The 15,351-nt window shown below is 43.4% G+C and overlaps 4 protein-coding genes across 9 annotated transcripts; 2 read left to right on the top strand and 2 right to left on the bottom strand.

Moving 5' to 3' along the window:
- Positions 1-30: 30 nt before the first annotated feature.
- Positions 31-2,571, bottom strand: rps25 (ribosomal protein S25). 2 transcript variants are annotated; one of them, XM_011482877.4, is made up of 6 exons: positions 2,432-2,571; positions 2,072-2,143; positions 1,193-1,282; positions 920-1,103; positions 171-266; positions 31-92 (listed from the first exon to the last, which is right to left on the bottom strand). In XM_011482877.4, exons 2-5 carry the CDS (start codon positions 2,072-2,074, stop codon positions 175-177), a joined length of 369 nt encoding a protein of 122 aa, XP_011481179.1. In that variant the 5' UTR covers positions 2,075-2,143; positions 2,432-2,571; the 3' UTR covers positions 31-92; positions 171-174. The 2 variants fall into 2 exon arrangements, with proteins under 2 accessions (XP_011481179.1, XP_020564109.1); XM_020708450.2 differs by lacking the exon at positions 2,432-2,571 and adding an exon at positions 2,236-2,269.
- On the top strand, positions 2,305-5,299 carry trappc4 (trafficking protein particle complex subunit 4). The gene is made up of 5 exons (XM_004075851.5): positions 2,305-2,555; positions 2,740-2,914; positions 3,051-3,154; positions 4,871-4,997; positions 5,081-5,299. The coding sequence occupies exons 1-5, from the start codon at positions 2,381-2,383 to the stop codon at positions 5,157-5,159; spliced, it is 660 nt and encodes a 219-aa protein (XP_004075899.1). The 5' UTR covers positions 2,305-2,380; the 3' UTR covers positions 5,160-5,299.
- slc37a4a (solute carrier family 37 member 4a) lies at positions 4,632-11,380 on the bottom strand. 3 transcript variants are annotated; one of them, XM_078929896.1, is made up of 10 exons: positions 11,364-11,380; positions 10,700-10,732; positions 10,020-10,629; positions 9,656-9,888; positions 8,979-9,222; positions 8,615-8,773; positions 8,444-8,529; positions 6,046-6,159; positions 5,810-5,948; positions 4,632-5,722 (listed from the first exon to the last, which is right to left on the bottom strand). In XM_078929896.1, exons 3-10 carry the CDS (start codon positions 10,165-10,167, stop codon positions 5,556-5,558), a joined length of 1,290 nt encoding a protein of 429 aa, XP_078786022.1. In that variant the 5' UTR covers positions 10,168-10,629; positions 10,700-10,732; positions 11,364-11,380; the 3' UTR covers positions 4,632-5,555. The 3 variants fall into 3 exon arrangements, with proteins under 3 accessions (XP_078786022.1, XP_023817755.1, XP_004075896.1); XM_023961987.2 differs by lacking the exon at positions 11,364-11,380 and having other exon boundaries at positions 10,700-10,836; XM_004075848.5 differs by lacking the exon at positions 11,364-11,380 and having other exon boundaries at positions 10,020-10,829.
- cfap45 (cilia and flagella associated protein 45) lies at positions 11,021-14,735 on the top strand. 3 transcript variants are annotated; one of them, XM_078929894.1, is made up of 12 exons: positions 11,021-11,153; positions 11,474-11,648; positions 12,340-12,434; positions 12,543-12,687; positions 12,823-12,993; positions 13,086-13,264; positions 13,348-13,477; positions 13,546-13,692; positions 13,767-13,880; positions 13,964-14,157; positions 14,244-14,468; positions 14,537-14,735. In XM_078929894.1, exons 2-12 carry the CDS (start codon positions 11,595-11,597, stop codon positions 14,616-14,618), a joined length of 1,536 nt encoding a protein of 511 aa, XP_078786020.1. In that variant the 5' UTR covers positions 11,021-11,153; positions 11,474-11,594; the 3' UTR covers positions 14,619-14,735. The 3 variants fall into 3 exon arrangements, with proteins under 3 accessions (XP_078786020.1, XP_023817754.1, XP_078786021.1); XM_023961986.2 differs by lacking the exon at positions 11,021-11,153 and having other exon boundaries at positions 11,397-11,648; XM_078929895.1 differs by lacking the exon at positions 11,021-11,153 and having other exon boundaries at positions 11,518-11,648; positions 12,299-12,434.
- The last annotated feature ends 616 nt before the right edge of the window (positions 14,736-15,351 follow it).

Raw genomic sequence — 15,351 nt, 5'->3', positions numbered from 1 at the left:
GTAACCAAACACACAGGATCCTCAAACAACTGTTTTTAGATTTTTATTACACCTTTCATTACAAACAGGTCACAGGAAAGAAACAGGAGACCCTGCAAAAGAAAAATACAATCAGTGATTAGAGAGCAGACCTAGAAGGCACAGAAATGCAAGCTGCAACTTTGCAGTACCCGATTATGCCTTTTCTGCTGTTTCCTCATCTCCACCCTTGGTGTTACGCGTGTAGATCAGCTGTGCTCTGTGTTTGGAGACCAGCTTGATCATGCCTGGAAGACAGCAGGACATTGCTGTGAGTGCTCTCTAATGCATGTGCATCTTTAGGAGTGAATCACAAATTATTTCATGTTTGAGTAGACAAAGAGAAGCAAATCTGTGAGGCAGCTCAGAGACAGTAAATCACCTGGTGACACTAAAGTGGTGCACATCCACACAACGACAAACATCATCATGACTCATGATGCAGTTACATTTCAGTCTGCTTTCAGACAGAAAGATACAGAACCCCCATTACATTTACATTTTGCCTGACATGATCTGCTGCTGTGCCGTTTGCCTCCCATCAAGCATTTTGTGTTTGTGAACTTGAATAACCATAACAAAAAATAAACGAGCCATGCAAACATCATTTTTTAAAATCGATCACAAGCACCTGAACAACAGGGACCGCTAAAGAGCACTTTTGATGAATGAATATCGGTCGCAGAGCCTTCATGTAAGTTCATAAACACTAAACAGCACAAAACGTTTGCATTACAACCCCGTAAAGCACCTAAATTTAAACAAAACCTTCATGGAAACGTTCTAAACTTTCTTTTTTTTTTTTTAAATGTATGCTTTTACATTTTTACCATCTGTAAAGACTAAAGCGAGCTCTTCCCTCCCCACATGTGTGGTTCTGAACGGAAAAGCCGGCGTTCACCTTTAGACAGCAGCTCCTGGAGAGCATTCCTGGCCAGAGAGCCACGGATCTTCAGTCTTTCTGATACAACCGCGGGGGTGATGAGCTTGTAGTTGGGGACTTCTTTGTACAACTTGTCATAGGTTGCTTTGTCAAAGAGGACCAAGTTGTTCAGCTTGTCCCTCACCTTTCCCTTGGACCACTTCTGCTCAGGCACAAAAACAGTGCAGTGTGAAAGTTCTGCAAAGGGGAGTTTTTATTTTATTTTATAAATAATCCTTCATGTTTACTTACCTTCTTCTTGGCTTTGCCTCCAGACTTGTTGACTGGGTCCTTGTCCTTTTTGGACTTCCCAGCATCCTTCTTCTTATCCTGCTTAGGAGGCTGAAAAAGAGATGAAGTTTTATACTACAAAGTTGTACTTCTGGAAAACATCAACATGGTTTCAATGTTGGGGATTCTCCCATAAGAGCGTTTCAACAAATCTCTACCATTCATGTCAGGATCAAATTAAAAAAAAGTTCCCTTTAATAAACTCAGCCTGTCATATTTACAAATTAAAGTAAAAAAAAAAAAAGACTAACGTGAAAAAATGTCAAAGTTTTAATAGACTAATACTTAAATTATAAGCTACTGCATCACGTTTTATTGTTCAGTTTAAAAACTAATGACGCATGTGTGGTAAAATAAGAAAAACATTGGTCTTTTTATTACTTTTATTCTATGCTAATACCTATGACAGAGACTGATCATGTGGACCCAATAGTTCAGTGGAACAACAAATATCTGTTGAAGTGAGGGCCTCAACGCCGAAAACATTAAAAATATGTTGTAATCCCTTTGACATCTTCCGATTATGAGCATTAATCCGTGACAATGTCTAAAATAGACCACAACAGGCGTTAATAAGTTCCGATATCTCTCCCGTGTCCTGTGGTCTGCAAGCCAGAAAGCACCTCAAAGCATGGGAGATAATGCACAGGGGTTAGCTATTAAGCTAGCTGGTAACGGCCAAAAGTATGAACATTTCCTTGTTAAACGTTCAGACTAAAACAAATATTAAGATGTTTGCAAAATAAGGAATAAGTCTGATGTTATTATAAATTAAAATGGGTGAACAATAATGTTTAGAACATAATTTCTAACGAAAAGTCAAGGTACACTCGGTCTCACCATGTTTCCTCGTCAAGATGTCGGATCGAAAGGAAGTTGAGCCCTTGCAACAGTCCTTTGGACAACCTGTTTCTGCGGAAATGACATTAGGAATTCTGGGACATTGAGTTCGTCGACGAACCTTTAAAAATCCTCATACGATTTATATTTATATTTTTACTCACAACGAAAACATTCAAACAGAAAAAGAATATGGTTTAAATAAATGTATTTAAAAAAAAAACAACGACAACAAAAAACAACCATGTTCGGATGTTGATGTCACGTGACACATTTAGTCAGCTGTAAACTGAGGCGGACGTCGTAAAGATGGCGATTTTCAGTGTTTACGTAGTGAATAAAGCTGGAGGTTTAATTTACCAATATGACAACTACGTCCCACGGAGTGAAGTGGAGAAGACCTTTAGCTATCCGTTAGATTTGGTCCTCAAGCACCACGACGAAAAGGTCATCGTATCGTTTGGACAGCGGGACGGAATTAAAGGTACATTAATAATGAGTTAGCTTGTCGTCAGCTAGCCTCCTCACCAAAAGCGACACACATCTGAACTCTCTGAATGCGCAAAACAATCAAGTGCATTACATAACTTTTAGCCTGTTAAACGTTTGATTGAAAACGGGTCTTTTACTGAGCTGTTTGAAACTGAAGTGGTGGTTTGGCGGCGCAGTGGGACATGCGCTCCTGTCCATCAATGGCGTGGATGTGATCGGGAAGAACACCGCGGACGGGAAGGACACCCTCGAGTACCTCAAAGACCCCGCGAATTATCCCGTCTCCATACGGTTTGGACGGGCTCGTCTGAGCTCCAACGAGAAGCTGATGTTGGCCTCCATGTTCCATTCGTGAGTGTTTCGGGTTCATTCAAATAATTGTAGAGAACAAACAACCGATTTAGGATGTCCTAACCTAAGATAATTGTTAGAAACCATGGTTCCTGCTTCTGATAGCGTCATGATTTGTCCTTCTTTCTTCCCGTAGGTTGTTTGCTATAGGTTCACAGTTGTCCCCTGAAGTTGGCAGCTCAGGGATTGAGATGCTGGAGACAGACGTCTTCAAACTCCACTGCTTCCAGACCCTCACAGGTCAGACTGATGTTTTGGTTATAACCCATCCATCCAACCATCCATCCATCCATTTTCTTAACCTGCTGTCTCCAGAGGCCATCCTGGTTAGTTTGACGCCCTGGGCGAAACACTGAACATGCATCCGTTTGTGTTTTCTTTTTAAAGGCTGGTTGATTTTGGTGAAAAATTGTCACATTTATTTTGTTGTTTTTTATTTTTTTCATGAACTGAATACAACCCTGACATGACCTATGAATGATATCATCCCGGTCATTTCCGTTGGCTTCATGCATGAACATTAATGGAAACTAAAGGACATATTCTTCTGTTTTTTTGTGCTTAAGTGTCACATAAAACTAAACAAAAAATGACAAACGATTGTGTTAATGGAATCTGAAGCATTGACTGTATTTGAGAACAGCAGAGAAGCTTATATGAAATCCACCAATAAGCTCCTTAACAAGACTAGTCTAATGAAGTGCAAACCTTCATGAGCCAAATGTTGCTCCAAACTTTACTGCAACAGTAAATTTGGTGGTATTTGCCATCTACCGAGTGTTCATTTGGGACATCGCCTGTATTCCTTTTTTTCTTGGAGTGTTTTTCCTCCTCCTCTTTCTAAAATGGACGCTGATGTTTCCTTTGATCTTTTGTCCATTTTCCACAACCTTGAAAAAACGTTTCCGTCTGTCAAACACCCAGAGTTAAGATGAGTGAGATGATGGAAACAAATACACTTTTATTTTTTTTTCACTTTTCAAAAAATCCAGTAAAACCAATGAATTATATTAATGAAAACTATGTCTTGTTAAGAAGCCGTTGTTAGTTAGTTGTGGAGTCTGGGATCATAAGCGGTGAGTTTAAGCCCCTCCCCTCGCCTTTCCGTCATCTTTTTTTATTTTAAGCTGCCTCCCTTTCTTTGCCTCGCCAGAGCCCGTCCCTGCTGCTGCTGTTGGGCCGAGGCACGGGTCAGCCTACACAGGCCGCCAGCCTGTCGCTGTCACTGCCTGCTTGTAACCTTCACTAGTAAAGCGTAGGATACGATCCGGTGGACCTGAAGAGCAAATCACTCAACGCGAAAAGATGAGGCAGAGAAAAACAAAAATCACAACCCAAAGAAAAAGCAAAACAAATGACGAAAGTAGAACCGTTACGTTTTAAAAATCAAAACAACTTTCTATAAATAAAAGGATTGTTTTGGAAAAAACAAAAGGAATTTCCAGAAATCAAGGCGATTTGTTAAAAAATTTGAGTTTGGAAGAAGAGGGGAAGGCAGAAGGTTGGAAAAGAGTACGGTTTTTAGTTCGTTCCATTTTTTTATTACTTTAAAAATGACTTCTGATTTTTTAAATTGACGTTGTGATCTTTAATATGTTAAATGGAATGATTTGGACATCAGGGCCACCGTAGTGAGAGCAGTTTGTTATTTCACAGCTAATCGGTTCCTTTGGTTTGGAAAAGTAAACTGGAGAGAACAGATGACAAACTCCACGGGTCACATGTTTGGAGCTTTTTATTGTCCCTTCTAGTTTAGTGTTTTCCATTTAGCTCTGCTAGGAATGATGTGTGTTATCTCCATAGAAACTCACAGGCCCATTTATATGAACACAAAATGACCATATAAATGGGTTTTTAACTCTATGGCACATGAGTGTTTTGGCATTATTCTACTGAAAAGGTTGTCTTTGTATAATGAATGTGATTTCTGATTGGTGCTGATCTTTGTTCCCGTAGGAATAAAGTTCATCGTTTTGGCTGATCCTCGTCAGTCGGGCATCGATGCTCTACTGAAGAAGATTTACGAGATCTACTCAGATTTTGCTCTGAAGAACCCGTTCTACTCCCTGGAAATGCCAATCAGGTAACCGACAGCGCGAGGAGTGTCCGTGTTTCCCGCTCTCCGCTCAGCCTCCCCTCCTCCACCGCTGCCGTTTCTGTTCGCAGGTGTGAACTCTTCGATCAGAACCTGAAAAGTGCTCTGGAGGTCGCAGAGAAAGCTGGGAACTTTGGAGCCGGTTCCTAGACTCCATAAGAAGAGGAAGATCCCTGATGGGAGGGGAGAAAAGTGCATCTGCTTGTTCTTTTTTTCAGTTCATTTTGGTGATGTAAATACTTTGTTTTTTTGTAAATATTTGACAGATTAAAGTCTAAACTGTGTGAAAATGTAGTTATCCATCGATCAGGTACTTGCATTAAATTATTATTATATTTAAAAAAATAAAAAAAAGGTCACAACATAAAACCTAAATTTGCATTTATAATTATTTGCTACAACATTTATAAACATTTCTTCTGAGACGAGGAAAAAATCCTGCTTTTGTTGCGTTTGTGGCCCAGAATGTGCAGTCATTAAAAATACTGAAGTGTTTAAAAAGAGAAGAGGCGTTTTCCTCTGGATGCGGGCTGCAGTGAGGTGGCGTTAGTCGGCTTTCTTGGCCACGCGTCCCATCCTGGTCTGGATGTTGCGCAGCAGGAAGAATCCAACGCCGCTGATCAGACAGATGACCTCTGCCACCCAGAAGGCCGTTTCCCAGCCGTAGTGCTTGGCTATGGTGCTGAAGGGCAACCCAGAGAGGAAGCCACCAACTTCCAGGGGGAAAAAAAGAAACAAAAACGTTTTGCCAACACTTTTTTTTTTTTTATGTTGCTGGGGGGACTAAAAAGCGGTCGTACCGTTGGCCATCAGGGCAACGATGGCGTGTGATGTTCCAGTGAAGTTCGATGGGGCGCTCTCAATGGCTATGACTCCAAACAGCGCGACTGGACCGTAGGAGGAGAAGCCGAAAGCAGCACCCAGGCTCAGGATCCACACCTGAAGGTGCAAAGGAGGAGGAGGCACCTGTTTGGGAGCAATTTTGTGTGTGTGTGTGTGTGTGTGAACGCTGCAGCGAAGGGGGGCTCAGGGTTACCTTGGAGCTGTCGGGAGTAACGGTGACTCTGAACAGGTACATGGACACATACATGCCAGCCATCATGCAGATCAGGAGGAAGTGGCGAGGGTTTCCGTAGAGTCTCTGCCCTTGCTGTGCAGAAAAGACAGAAGAGAAAACTGTTTTCTACATTCATCAGTAACAAATGTGTGCATGAATGTAACGCAGCAGCAATTCTTTATTGGTATTTCAAATTTAAACAGAGGGTACAAGGATTCAAGTTTGACAAAGTGTACAAAACTGATTACATGTCCCCACACACCCTCCCCTCCCTCCCCTTACTGCACTACTCTTTCAAACTACAAATATTTTGTAAAATATACATTTTCAAAAGAAAATAAAACTCAACTGCACATTTCCAAAATAAAGAGTCAATCGTTAAATATTCTAACAGCAGTGACATCTAAGTCCTTCATATAATTTATCTCATGGTCCGGGTAAATACTCGATTCTGATTGGCTGCTGGGTGTGCGTTAAAACCTGATGAGTTCCGGTCACCTAGCTTAAATGTTTTGTATCACTGCGCCGGCTTCTTTAAAACAACCTTTTGCTTCATCATTTGGACAAAAACAAGCAGTAAGAGATGAACTTTCTCTCTGAACTGATGCTTTATACAACCAATCAGAAAGATCAGCATATATACATCGCCGAATATTGAGTGCAGTGGTGGTGCGGCGCCACATCACGTAACAAATAGTCCGCTTTTTGTAAGAAAAGCGATCCAAATCGGGAAAAAAACACGAATTAAGGACTAAAAACTGGTTAATATGTATTGCTTTTGTAAAGTGACCATGGTATAAGCGGGTTAATGGTCTTCGAAGTGTGCGTTATTACTTTTTAACGCACGCCGTGGAAGCCTCGCGTTGGACGGTTGCTTCCGCGAAGTGCGTTAAAAAGTAATAATGCACACTTCGAAGGCCATTAACCCTTTTCCAGGTGGTATAAAAATCTTGTGTACAACCTCTAGCAGAGAAGTGAATTTTCTCCAAAACCAAATAATGTAAGAGATCATTTATCCACATCTTTAACGTTGGAGGAAATTTGATCCTTCCATTTGAGAACAATAAGTCTCCTAGCAATCAAAGTCCCAAAGATAATTATGTTTGGTGCTTTGTGGTTGAGATTAAACACAAAATATTGCAGAAATTACAGTAGGTTTTATATAGGCCTTTGTTAAACAGCTGAAAATACTATATTGACGGCCAAAAGCAACTTAATTTTACACAGGACCAAAACGTATGTGAGGTAGTGGCCGTTGATTGTTTACATCGATAGCAATGGCTGCTTTTTAATTGAATCTATAGACACTTTGGATACATTTCCATTAAAATGAGCCACAAAAATCCCCATTTTTGGAAAAACTCTTACCTGCAAACCCGATCAGGTCTAATAAATGGTAGACTTTTGCATCTCAAACTGACAAAATGATCACAATATGTATAAATATTGTAATAATAAACAATTCTCCTTTTCTCTCAACTAGTGAACTGATCTGGTGATATTTGTATAAGAAAAAATTATTTTTTAAAACAAATTTCACATATTTTTAGGGACATTTATGGGTCAAAGTAATTGTTAAAGTTCCTCTCAAAGCGGTCCTAGTGGTTGTGTGGTCCTCTGTGTTTTTACATGTGTTTTTAACTTATTTTTATTCCTTTTATTATTGTATTCTGCTTGTTTTTACTTTGTTTAATAATTTTATATAATTCTAGTCACTGTACGGCACTTTGGAAACTGTTTGGACATGTGCTATATAAATAAAGTGGATTGGATTGGTATTTTAAACCACGATTATGCTGTTTTCAGTCAACATATACATATATTTAAAAAAGTCATAGTTTCTGCAGAACAGCAGTAGTTCATTAGAAATTCAACTCTGAGTTGTAGGCGTAACCATTGGCGCGGAGCAAGCCCGCCCCCCGTTTCCATCACTCATTTGTTTACATGCGCTCCTGCTAGCTTACAGCCCGTCACACCATCCAACCTAACATTAGCGGTGGAACAAAAATGGCGAGCAGTATTGCAGCCGTCCAGCCGTTCAGTTCTGATCCAGAGTTCAGCTCAGACGAGGAAAACAAAGGCGTACACGGAGCTATTTTCCTACAGGTGGAGGCATCAGAATGGAGCAGAGCAGGGAAGTTGTGGCCCGCTAGGAGTATTTCCACACTCTTTTTCAAAGGTCATTTGTTCTTCTGCTCCTCACATCGAATTAGATAAAGAAATATTCAAAAGTGATACTTTAATCTGAATTATCTTTATTCTCCATCAGCAGAGAAATGCTACAAGAACATGTTAAATACGGCGTTTTCGTCAGAGGGGGTCTTTAAGGTAGTGCTGGAGTTTCAAAAGGAGAAAAATAAAAAAAAATCCAACCTACTTTGGCGACTGCTTTGTCCGAGAAATAACCGGCTGCCAGGCTGCCCACCAGGCCTCCGACCTCCAGGGCGCTCATGTAGGAGCTGCCTGTGAAGAAGAGCACAGACTCGACTGGAACCGTTGCCTCAGCCCCCCCCCAAGGAGTGCGCCTCCCTCCACGTCTCCTCCATACCCATGAGTGTGGACTGGCCCTTGTCCTGAATGAGAAAGAGCTGGCCCCAGTCGGTGCAGGCCGTCTTCACCCCGAATACCACCAGGTAAGACGTGGAGAGCACCCAGAGGTACGGCGACAGCAGGAACTCGGACAGGGTGCTTCCATCGCTGGAGGAGCCTGAAAGGAGAATATTTTCAACTTCCTCATGATGGAGGTGTGAGGTTTGAGGGGTTTGAACCTCTTATCGTGTTGCTCTTCTTTTTTTTTTCATTCCAGACAGAATCCCATGTGAGGGGTATTACGGATGCAGAGTCCACCCGACCTCTGACCTTTCAGCTCCACAGGGGCCATGGTAACACACCCCTCAAGAGGCCGTTCTCACCTCCTTTGCTCTTCTCGGCCGCTGCCTCGATGTTCGGCAGCCCGACGTCCTTTGGCTCGTTCTTGATCACCAGCAGACACACAACGGAGAGGGCCACGCAGGTCATCCCCGACGCCCACATGATGGCCCTCCAGCTGTAGCTCTCTGCCAGCACCGTGGCGATGATCGGGCCCAAGCTGCCGGCCAGATTCATGCTGCAGGAGAGAACGGCCCACCACGTCCCGAACTGGGAGGGCTCGAACCACTGACGGCACAGCAGAGATGTCAGAAAACTGTACATGATGCACACAGCTGTGCACAACCGTCACTCAACTCCAGTGCAGTTTTGGAACAGTTGCCTACTTTTCACAAGAAAATGCAGCTATTTTTCTGTGAACCGTTTGTTTTTAAAGGTTAAAATACAAGTTAGTGTTTGTTACTTTGAAAAAATAATCATTTTAAGTGAATTTTAAACTCAAAACAGACATTTTAGGCACATTATTGATTGTTATAAGGCAATGATTTTAAAAGATAATCTGTAAATTGAATATTTGAGTCTGCAGCATGCATTATGATAGGAGTGCAGATGGAACGCTCTAAGCTTATTGATTTCGTGCCTTTAACTTGTTCTCCCCAGTCCATCATGGTGGCTGTTTCTCTCCTCGACCCCGACCCCGTGCTCGGCCGTGACCCCGTACCTTGCGCAGGATCCGCCCACAGGGAGGCCATCCCAAACCCTGGCCGAGGCCGTTGAAGAACCACAGGGCGGAGAAGACGGCCACCGTGGACGACCAAGAGAAGACCACGTTGATGCCTCCCACCACGAACAGACCAATGGAGAAGAGCCAGCGGGCGCTGATGCGGTCTGACAGCACGCCGCTGATGAACTTGCTGATAGCGTAGGCCAAAGACTGACTGCTGGTGATCAAGCCTAAGCATACAGAGGGGAGAGCACACAACGCAGAAGGTGGATGACAGCCAGTTTTTACCAAGCAAAACAACTTTGACCTTTGAGAAATACATAGATTATATAGGTGAGAAGAAGAAAAAAAGATGTCATACCCAAATCATCCTTATCCAGCTTCACTTCTTGCATGACAGAAGGCATCACAAAGGAGAAAGTCTTTCTGCTGAAGTAGTACAGCGTGTAGCCCACAAACATGGCAAGAAATATAGTGCTTCTGTAGTATCCATAGCTGGCTTTGGCCATGGCTGCAGCTCCTCTCAGGACAGAGCCTCCGGCCTCTAGACAGTCCCGGACTTCCTCTGACACTGAACTTTGCTTCTGGATGTGGCTGTGAAGCAACGGCTGCCGAAAGCAGAGGTGTTTGCAATCAGTGTTTGAGGTTAATGGTCAACCTGACAGGCTGGGTCAGGAGCATGTGCAGTAAAAAAAAAAAAAAAAAGGCTGGATCATCATCAGGAAAGCATGTTGGGCAATAGGGGCTGTTTTTGTTGTTCTTGTTGATGTTCTTGTGCTTTGCTGTTGAAGGAGTCCTCCAGCTGATGATGGGTCAATATTTGACCTTCAGTTTCCACACAGTTGGTGGGGCTTCAAGCCCAAGTAGGAGTGGGGGGGTAGGGAGGGAGCCCCCCATTTGCAGAAACCTAACACACACTAAAGCAGGACAGGTGATTGTGTGAAGTCCTTCACGCGTCTTTTGCTGCAAATCTATCAGATCAAAAAGTCATTTAACGTCAATAAAAACAGTTATTTGCCCGCGTGCCGCGCTGCAACATACCCGAACAGTCTTGAGAAACAGCCCCGGTGAATCCTGCAAAGAATAGACCTGGATTCAAAGCTCATGATGCGGATGAAAAAAACAAAAAAAAGACACGGATTGTCTGAAAAATTTCCGCGTCACGTGGACTGGCTGGCCCCGCCCACATTTGCCGCACAAACATGAATGGGGAGGGGCGGGGATTCAAAAATAAACTAATTTTTTGCCAAATAAAGCGATACTATAGATAAAAATGCGCACAGTATAAATAAGACAATTAAAAAATAAATTTTGAATGGCATAGAAAAATATTAGGATCAGAAAAAAAGCACTTTAAAAATATTTTCCTCGCCGGCAGGGGGCGACACCAAGCTGCATTTTACAACGAGGAGGCGCCTTCTCCACTTGTTTTTATAAGCAGAAAAGCACGCGCTCAATCATATCTCAACTTATTACGAACTAACATATCTACAGGGTACAATTTTGTTTTTTAATTCAAATAACAATGGTTCTGATGAAGACTTTGAAAACGTTTTAGTTAACGCCATTCAGTGGCTAAGTAGCTTTTCATTGAATAGCACGGTAATTTTATTAGAAAATAAGAAACGAAAGTTGTTATTTTTTTCACGTATTATTATATATTATATTTATTACACGTGAGAAGCTAATGTGTAGCTGACGTTACCGACACCTCCTTCTTCCTGGGATCAGTGGATTCGTTTCCATGACAACCACCACCAACAACCAGCACGCAAACGACTTTAAGGACGCCAAGTTCTCTCTTTCTCTTTCCAGGGTTCCTTTTGGAGAGATATCTGCAAATATTTGATTATTTTAGTTGACCACACGTTCAGTGGGAACAACACCTCCATCCTCATCGTCGGGTCCATCTTCATCCCTTCATCTCTGCGTAGACATGCCCTCCTGCAGACCCAAGGGGGAAAAAACCCCGCTCAGCAGCCCGAAGAAGGTGAATGTGGGGGGAAGCAGATTAGAAATAGATAAATGTGTGTGATGAGACTTTTTTTAAGTGAATAAAGTTCTGAAGCAGACAAATCTGGGTTTAACCAATCATTCAAAAATGATCACATTTCTGTGTTTTGAAGTCAAAACGTGTTCATTGTTTTTTCAGGCCTCACTACTTTATCACTGTTAATTATATTTTAAAGTAATGTAGTCCGTTGCATTGACTGTTCGGAGATACCTCATTGATTATAAACAGGAAATTAAAGCGCAGAAGAATTACAGTTCTTTGACAATCGTTTCTCGTTTTTGGAATAAATGAGCTCCTAAAGTTAATTCAATATTTTCAGGGGAAGATCTGAATCTATTTAAAGGGATTTGATGGTGCCCACTAACTTCCTTTCCTTATGTCTAAAATATATCAAATAAATCTGAAATTACATAAAGATTGTTAATAAAACACAATCAGTCAAATCAAAGTCAATCAAACACAGTTTCTCAGACTGTTTGTTGAGCAAACTTTAGTGATCCCATCACAGGGACATTCATTTCTTATAAATAACAAACTTGTCAGCGTGTTTTGTCTCTTAAATGCCATTTACGGTGTTGATAGTCACTTTTTTTATCATTTTAAAGGAGAGTTTTTTCCTCTAACAGCTGCTCATTCACTTCTTTCGGATTCTCATCTGAACATGCAGGAGAACTCCACCACTGGAGGAATGGATCCATCCCATGAGAAGCACAAGGAGGAAACAATTCTAATCATCAGCAAAGACTTAATCCGCACTCTCAGGTGGACTAACATTCTACTTTTTGCCATTAGTGATGATTAAAACCTATTAAGGGCACATCAAATGTTCATCTCAGTTGATAACATTAGAATAAACTCTGCTTCTGCCAGGATCCCGCGAAAAGATCCTCCAAAAAAGTCCATCACTCTTCCATCAGCTGAGTTTGAGCAGATCACCTCAGCATCCCGTTTTCTCACCCAGGAGGAGAGAGAAGCCCTGAGAAAGACCTACCAGAAGGAGAGGGAGGAAAGATTGGTAGACTTCCTATAACTTTATGTCCTTTAACGATTAATGAAGTATTTTGAAATTGAACTGAACAAAACTACAAAGAAAAACAAAAAATCAGTCTTTAGTCCTGAGGAAAAACGATAAACTCGTTATTTGATTTAGAGAGCTGCTGAGGAGGAGAAGAGTCGAATCCAGGAGGCGGCTCTTTCCCAAAGCAAGAACCGGGAGTTGAGCGACCTGGAGCTGGAGGCTCAGAAACGTGCACAGCGGCTGGTGGAGCGGGCCGAGGCTTTGAAGATGGAGCAAGAGGAGGAGATCAAGCAGCTCAACCAAGTAGGAAGCCACCGAGAAACCGAAGGTGAAGGGAGGCCTCCCATGCACCACAGTGCGACTGAAACCTGGGTGTGTGTGTGCTGTCCCACCAGCTGATTCTAGGCACTCAGTGTCAAGCCACGTGTGACGCCCAGATCGAGGAGAAAGAACAGATCAAGGTGGAGCTGGCCGAGGAGGAGAAACGCCTGGACACCCTGATGGAGAAGGAGCGCCGCAAGGCTTTGGAGAGTTTGGAGAAGATGGAGGAGCTCCGCAAACAGCAGCTGATCAGGTGAAGTTCTGAAGAAACGTTCATAAATGTGTCCAAACCACAAACGGCGTCGATGAGGACTTAGTGACAAAGTTGGGTTTCAGGGGGAGGCAGGAAATCTGCGACCAGATCCTGCTAAATCTGGAAGAAAGGCAACTCCAAGAGGAGATAAAAGAGCAGGAGAAACTTCAGCTCTGTCAGGACCAGGACAGAAAGAACCTTGAAGATCTAAAGGTGCGGTCCAAAGAAAAACTGCACTTTTCCCTCTGGAGTTCCCCTCTGAAAGCTTGTCATCTCTGCAGACCCTGGAGAAGAAAATGCTGGAGAAGAAGCTTCTGCAGGAAGAGATCATACGCATCAACGCCGAGGTTGCAAAAGCCAAGGAGAGGAGAGCTGAGGAGGAGAGACTGGCTGACACACGAGCCATGGAATACCTGCAGAAGAAGCTGGTCCGAGAGTTTCTAACAGATACTTCTTCTTCAGTCCCTTCCGTTTGTTAATTTCTTCTTTTGACCTTTTCCAGGAGCGGGAGGCGGAGTACGAGGCCGAGCAAAAACGGATCAAGAAGGAGAAGGAGATGGAAATTGCCAGGCTGAGGGCCCAGCAGCAAAGAGCCAAAGACCACAAAGCAGAGCAGGTCCCAAAAGGTCTCCATCTGTCCAAAGTGTGTCCCCGCCGTGGAGTGACATCCTTTTCCTCTGCTTTCTCTGGCTTTGGCAGGATGAAATCCGGGCGAAGAGAAACCAAGAAGCCGAGGAGAGAAGGTGGAGGCAGAAGGAGAAAGAGCTGGCGATCAAGAAGGCGCGTGAAGAAGCAAAACTGAGGGCTGCCCGCCTGGAACAAGTTCAGAACAAAGAGCACTGCCTGTCCATCGAGGCCGGCCGGGAGAAGGCCGCATTCGAGAGAGTCCTGGAGTGAGACCCAGACAGAACTGTTGGATTGGAGGGGAAAAAAAGATCTACATCTTAACTGGCTGTTGTGCTCCCTCCCCCCACTATAGGGTCCAACAAGAGGAGATGGCCAAGCAGAAAGAGAACGAGGAGAGGAAGCGTGAGAAGGCACAGCAGCACGCGCTGGCCATCCGTCAGCAGGTGAAGGAGCGCGAGCGCTCAGCCGCCGCCAGGCGCAAAGAAACCTTCAAGGAGGCCGACCGGCAGATGGAGGAGGCCAGGCACAGACAAATGAAGCTGGCTGAAATCAAAGAGAAGAAGCTGCAGCAGCTTAGGTAAATGTGGTTTTTCAACATGTGGACCTGCAACTCTGCAGCACTAACCAGAACCTCTCCATGTGCAGGAATGTGGGTCTCTCGGAAAAATACTGCGCTCAAGTGGAAAGAAAGGCTCAGAAATTATTTCAGCCCCATTTGAAGAACTGAGAGGAACCGGAGTTTGGTTCTGCGAAGAAAAGACACCTCAGTCACGAAACCTTTTACAGAATTCTCACATTTTGATTATTAATTAAAATAAATGATATTTGACTTTTTGAGTAGAAATCATTGACTGTATATGAGAACTGGACTGAGTGAGCGTGACATTACCTAAAGAAAATGGTTTACTTCCAGCTCCAACCAATTTAGTCGCCGCTTTTTTGCATTACGGACGCCATTATGTTGGATCCAGACGATGTCAGTGAGCAGTGATTGGTCCAAGTAGGTCTGAATGGGCGTTTCTATGGCAACCAGTCTCGACAAGCGTGAGATTGTTGGAAGTCCAGTCCTGGATATACGAAACCTGTCAAAAACGCTTCAAATGTTGGATGTGGGGGACAGCAGGCACCGCCTCCTTTCATCAAAGCATCTGATTGGCCAGTTCATAATTTTAATAACTTGCAATGAGGACAAAATATGATAAAAAAGAAAAACAGGATTATCAAGAACAGCCCAAAGGAACGACGTGGAAACGGTCTCCCATGGGCTTACCACCCGTAAAGGAACCTCGAAAGGGGCCGGTGCAACATGGTTTGGGTGGCAGTCAAAGGCGGGTGCCTCTGCGGCAGAGACCCAGTTGGACATGGGACTACGTCTCTCGGTTGGCCTGGAAACGTCTGGGAGTCCCCCCAGAGGAGCTGGAGGAAGTGACCGGGGCGAGGGAAGTGTGGGCATCTTCATT

Source organism: Oryzias latipes, chromosome 13, assembly GCF_053564925.1.
Source record: "Oryzias latipes strain Hd-rR chromosome 13, Olatipes_Hd-rR_3.1".
NCBI classification, from domain to species: domain Eukaryota; kingdom Metazoa; phylum Chordata; class Actinopteri; order Beloniformes; family Adrianichthyidae; genus Oryzias; species Oryzias latipes.
This window is presented reverse-complemented; position numbering and strand designations above follow the sequence as displayed.

What these genes read in the sequence shown, in the direction of transcription:
- slc37a4a (XM_078929896.1), bottom strand. Translation starts at nt 10,167, where the DNA reads ATGGCCAAAGCCAGCTATGGATACTACAGAAGCACTATATTTCTTGCC. An exon ending in GTGGGCGGATCCTGCGCAAG is followed by an intron (nt 9,223 to 9,655) that starts GTACGGGGTCAC and finishes CTGTGCCGTCAG; the next exon opens with TGGTTCGAGCCCTCCCAGTT. An exon ending in TTACTCCCGACAGCTCCAAG is followed by an intron (nt 5,949 to 6,045) that starts GTAACCCTGAGC and finishes TTGCACCTTCAG; the next exon opens with GTGTGGATCCTGAGCCTGGG.
- rps25 (XM_011482877.4), bottom strand. An exon ending in GAGGCAAAGCCAAGAAGAAG is followed by an intron (nt 1,104 to 1,192) that starts GTAAGTAAACAT and finishes GTGCCTGAGCAG; the next exon opens with AAGTGGTCCAAGGGAAAGGT. An exon ending in CCAGGAGCTGCTGTCTAAAG is followed by an intron (nt 267 to 919) that starts GTGAACGCCGGC and finishes GCTGTCTTCCAG; the next exon opens with GCATGATCAAGCTGGTCTCC.
- trappc4 (XM_004075851.5), top strand. Translation starts at nt 2,381, where the DNA reads ATGGCGATTTTCAGTGTTTACGTAGTGAATAAAGCTGGAGGTTTAATT. An exon ending in TTGGCCTCCATGTTCCATTC is followed by an intron (nt 2,915 to 3,050) that starts GTGAGTGTTTCG and finishes TTCTTCCCGTAG; the next exon opens with GTTGTTTGCTATAGGTTCAC. An exon ending in TCCCTGGAAATGCCAATCAG is followed by an intron (nt 4,998 to 5,080) that starts GTAACCGACAGC and finishes TTCTGTTCGCAG; the next exon opens with GTGTGAACTCTTCGATCAGA.
- cfap45 (XM_078929894.1), top strand. Translation starts at nt 11,595, where the DNA reads ATGCCCTCCTGCAGACCCAAGGGGGAAAAAACCCCGCTCAGCAGCCCG. An exon ending in AGGAGAGGGAGGAAAGATTG is followed by an intron (nt 12,688 to 12,822) that starts GTAGACTTCCTA and finishes TATTTGATTTAG; the next exon opens with AGAGCTGCTGAGGAGGAGAA. An exon ending in AAGAAGCTGCAGCAGCTTAG is followed by an intron (nt 14,469 to 14,536) that starts GTAAATGTGGTT and finishes CTCCATGTGCAG; the next exon opens with GAATGTGGGTCTCTCGGAAA.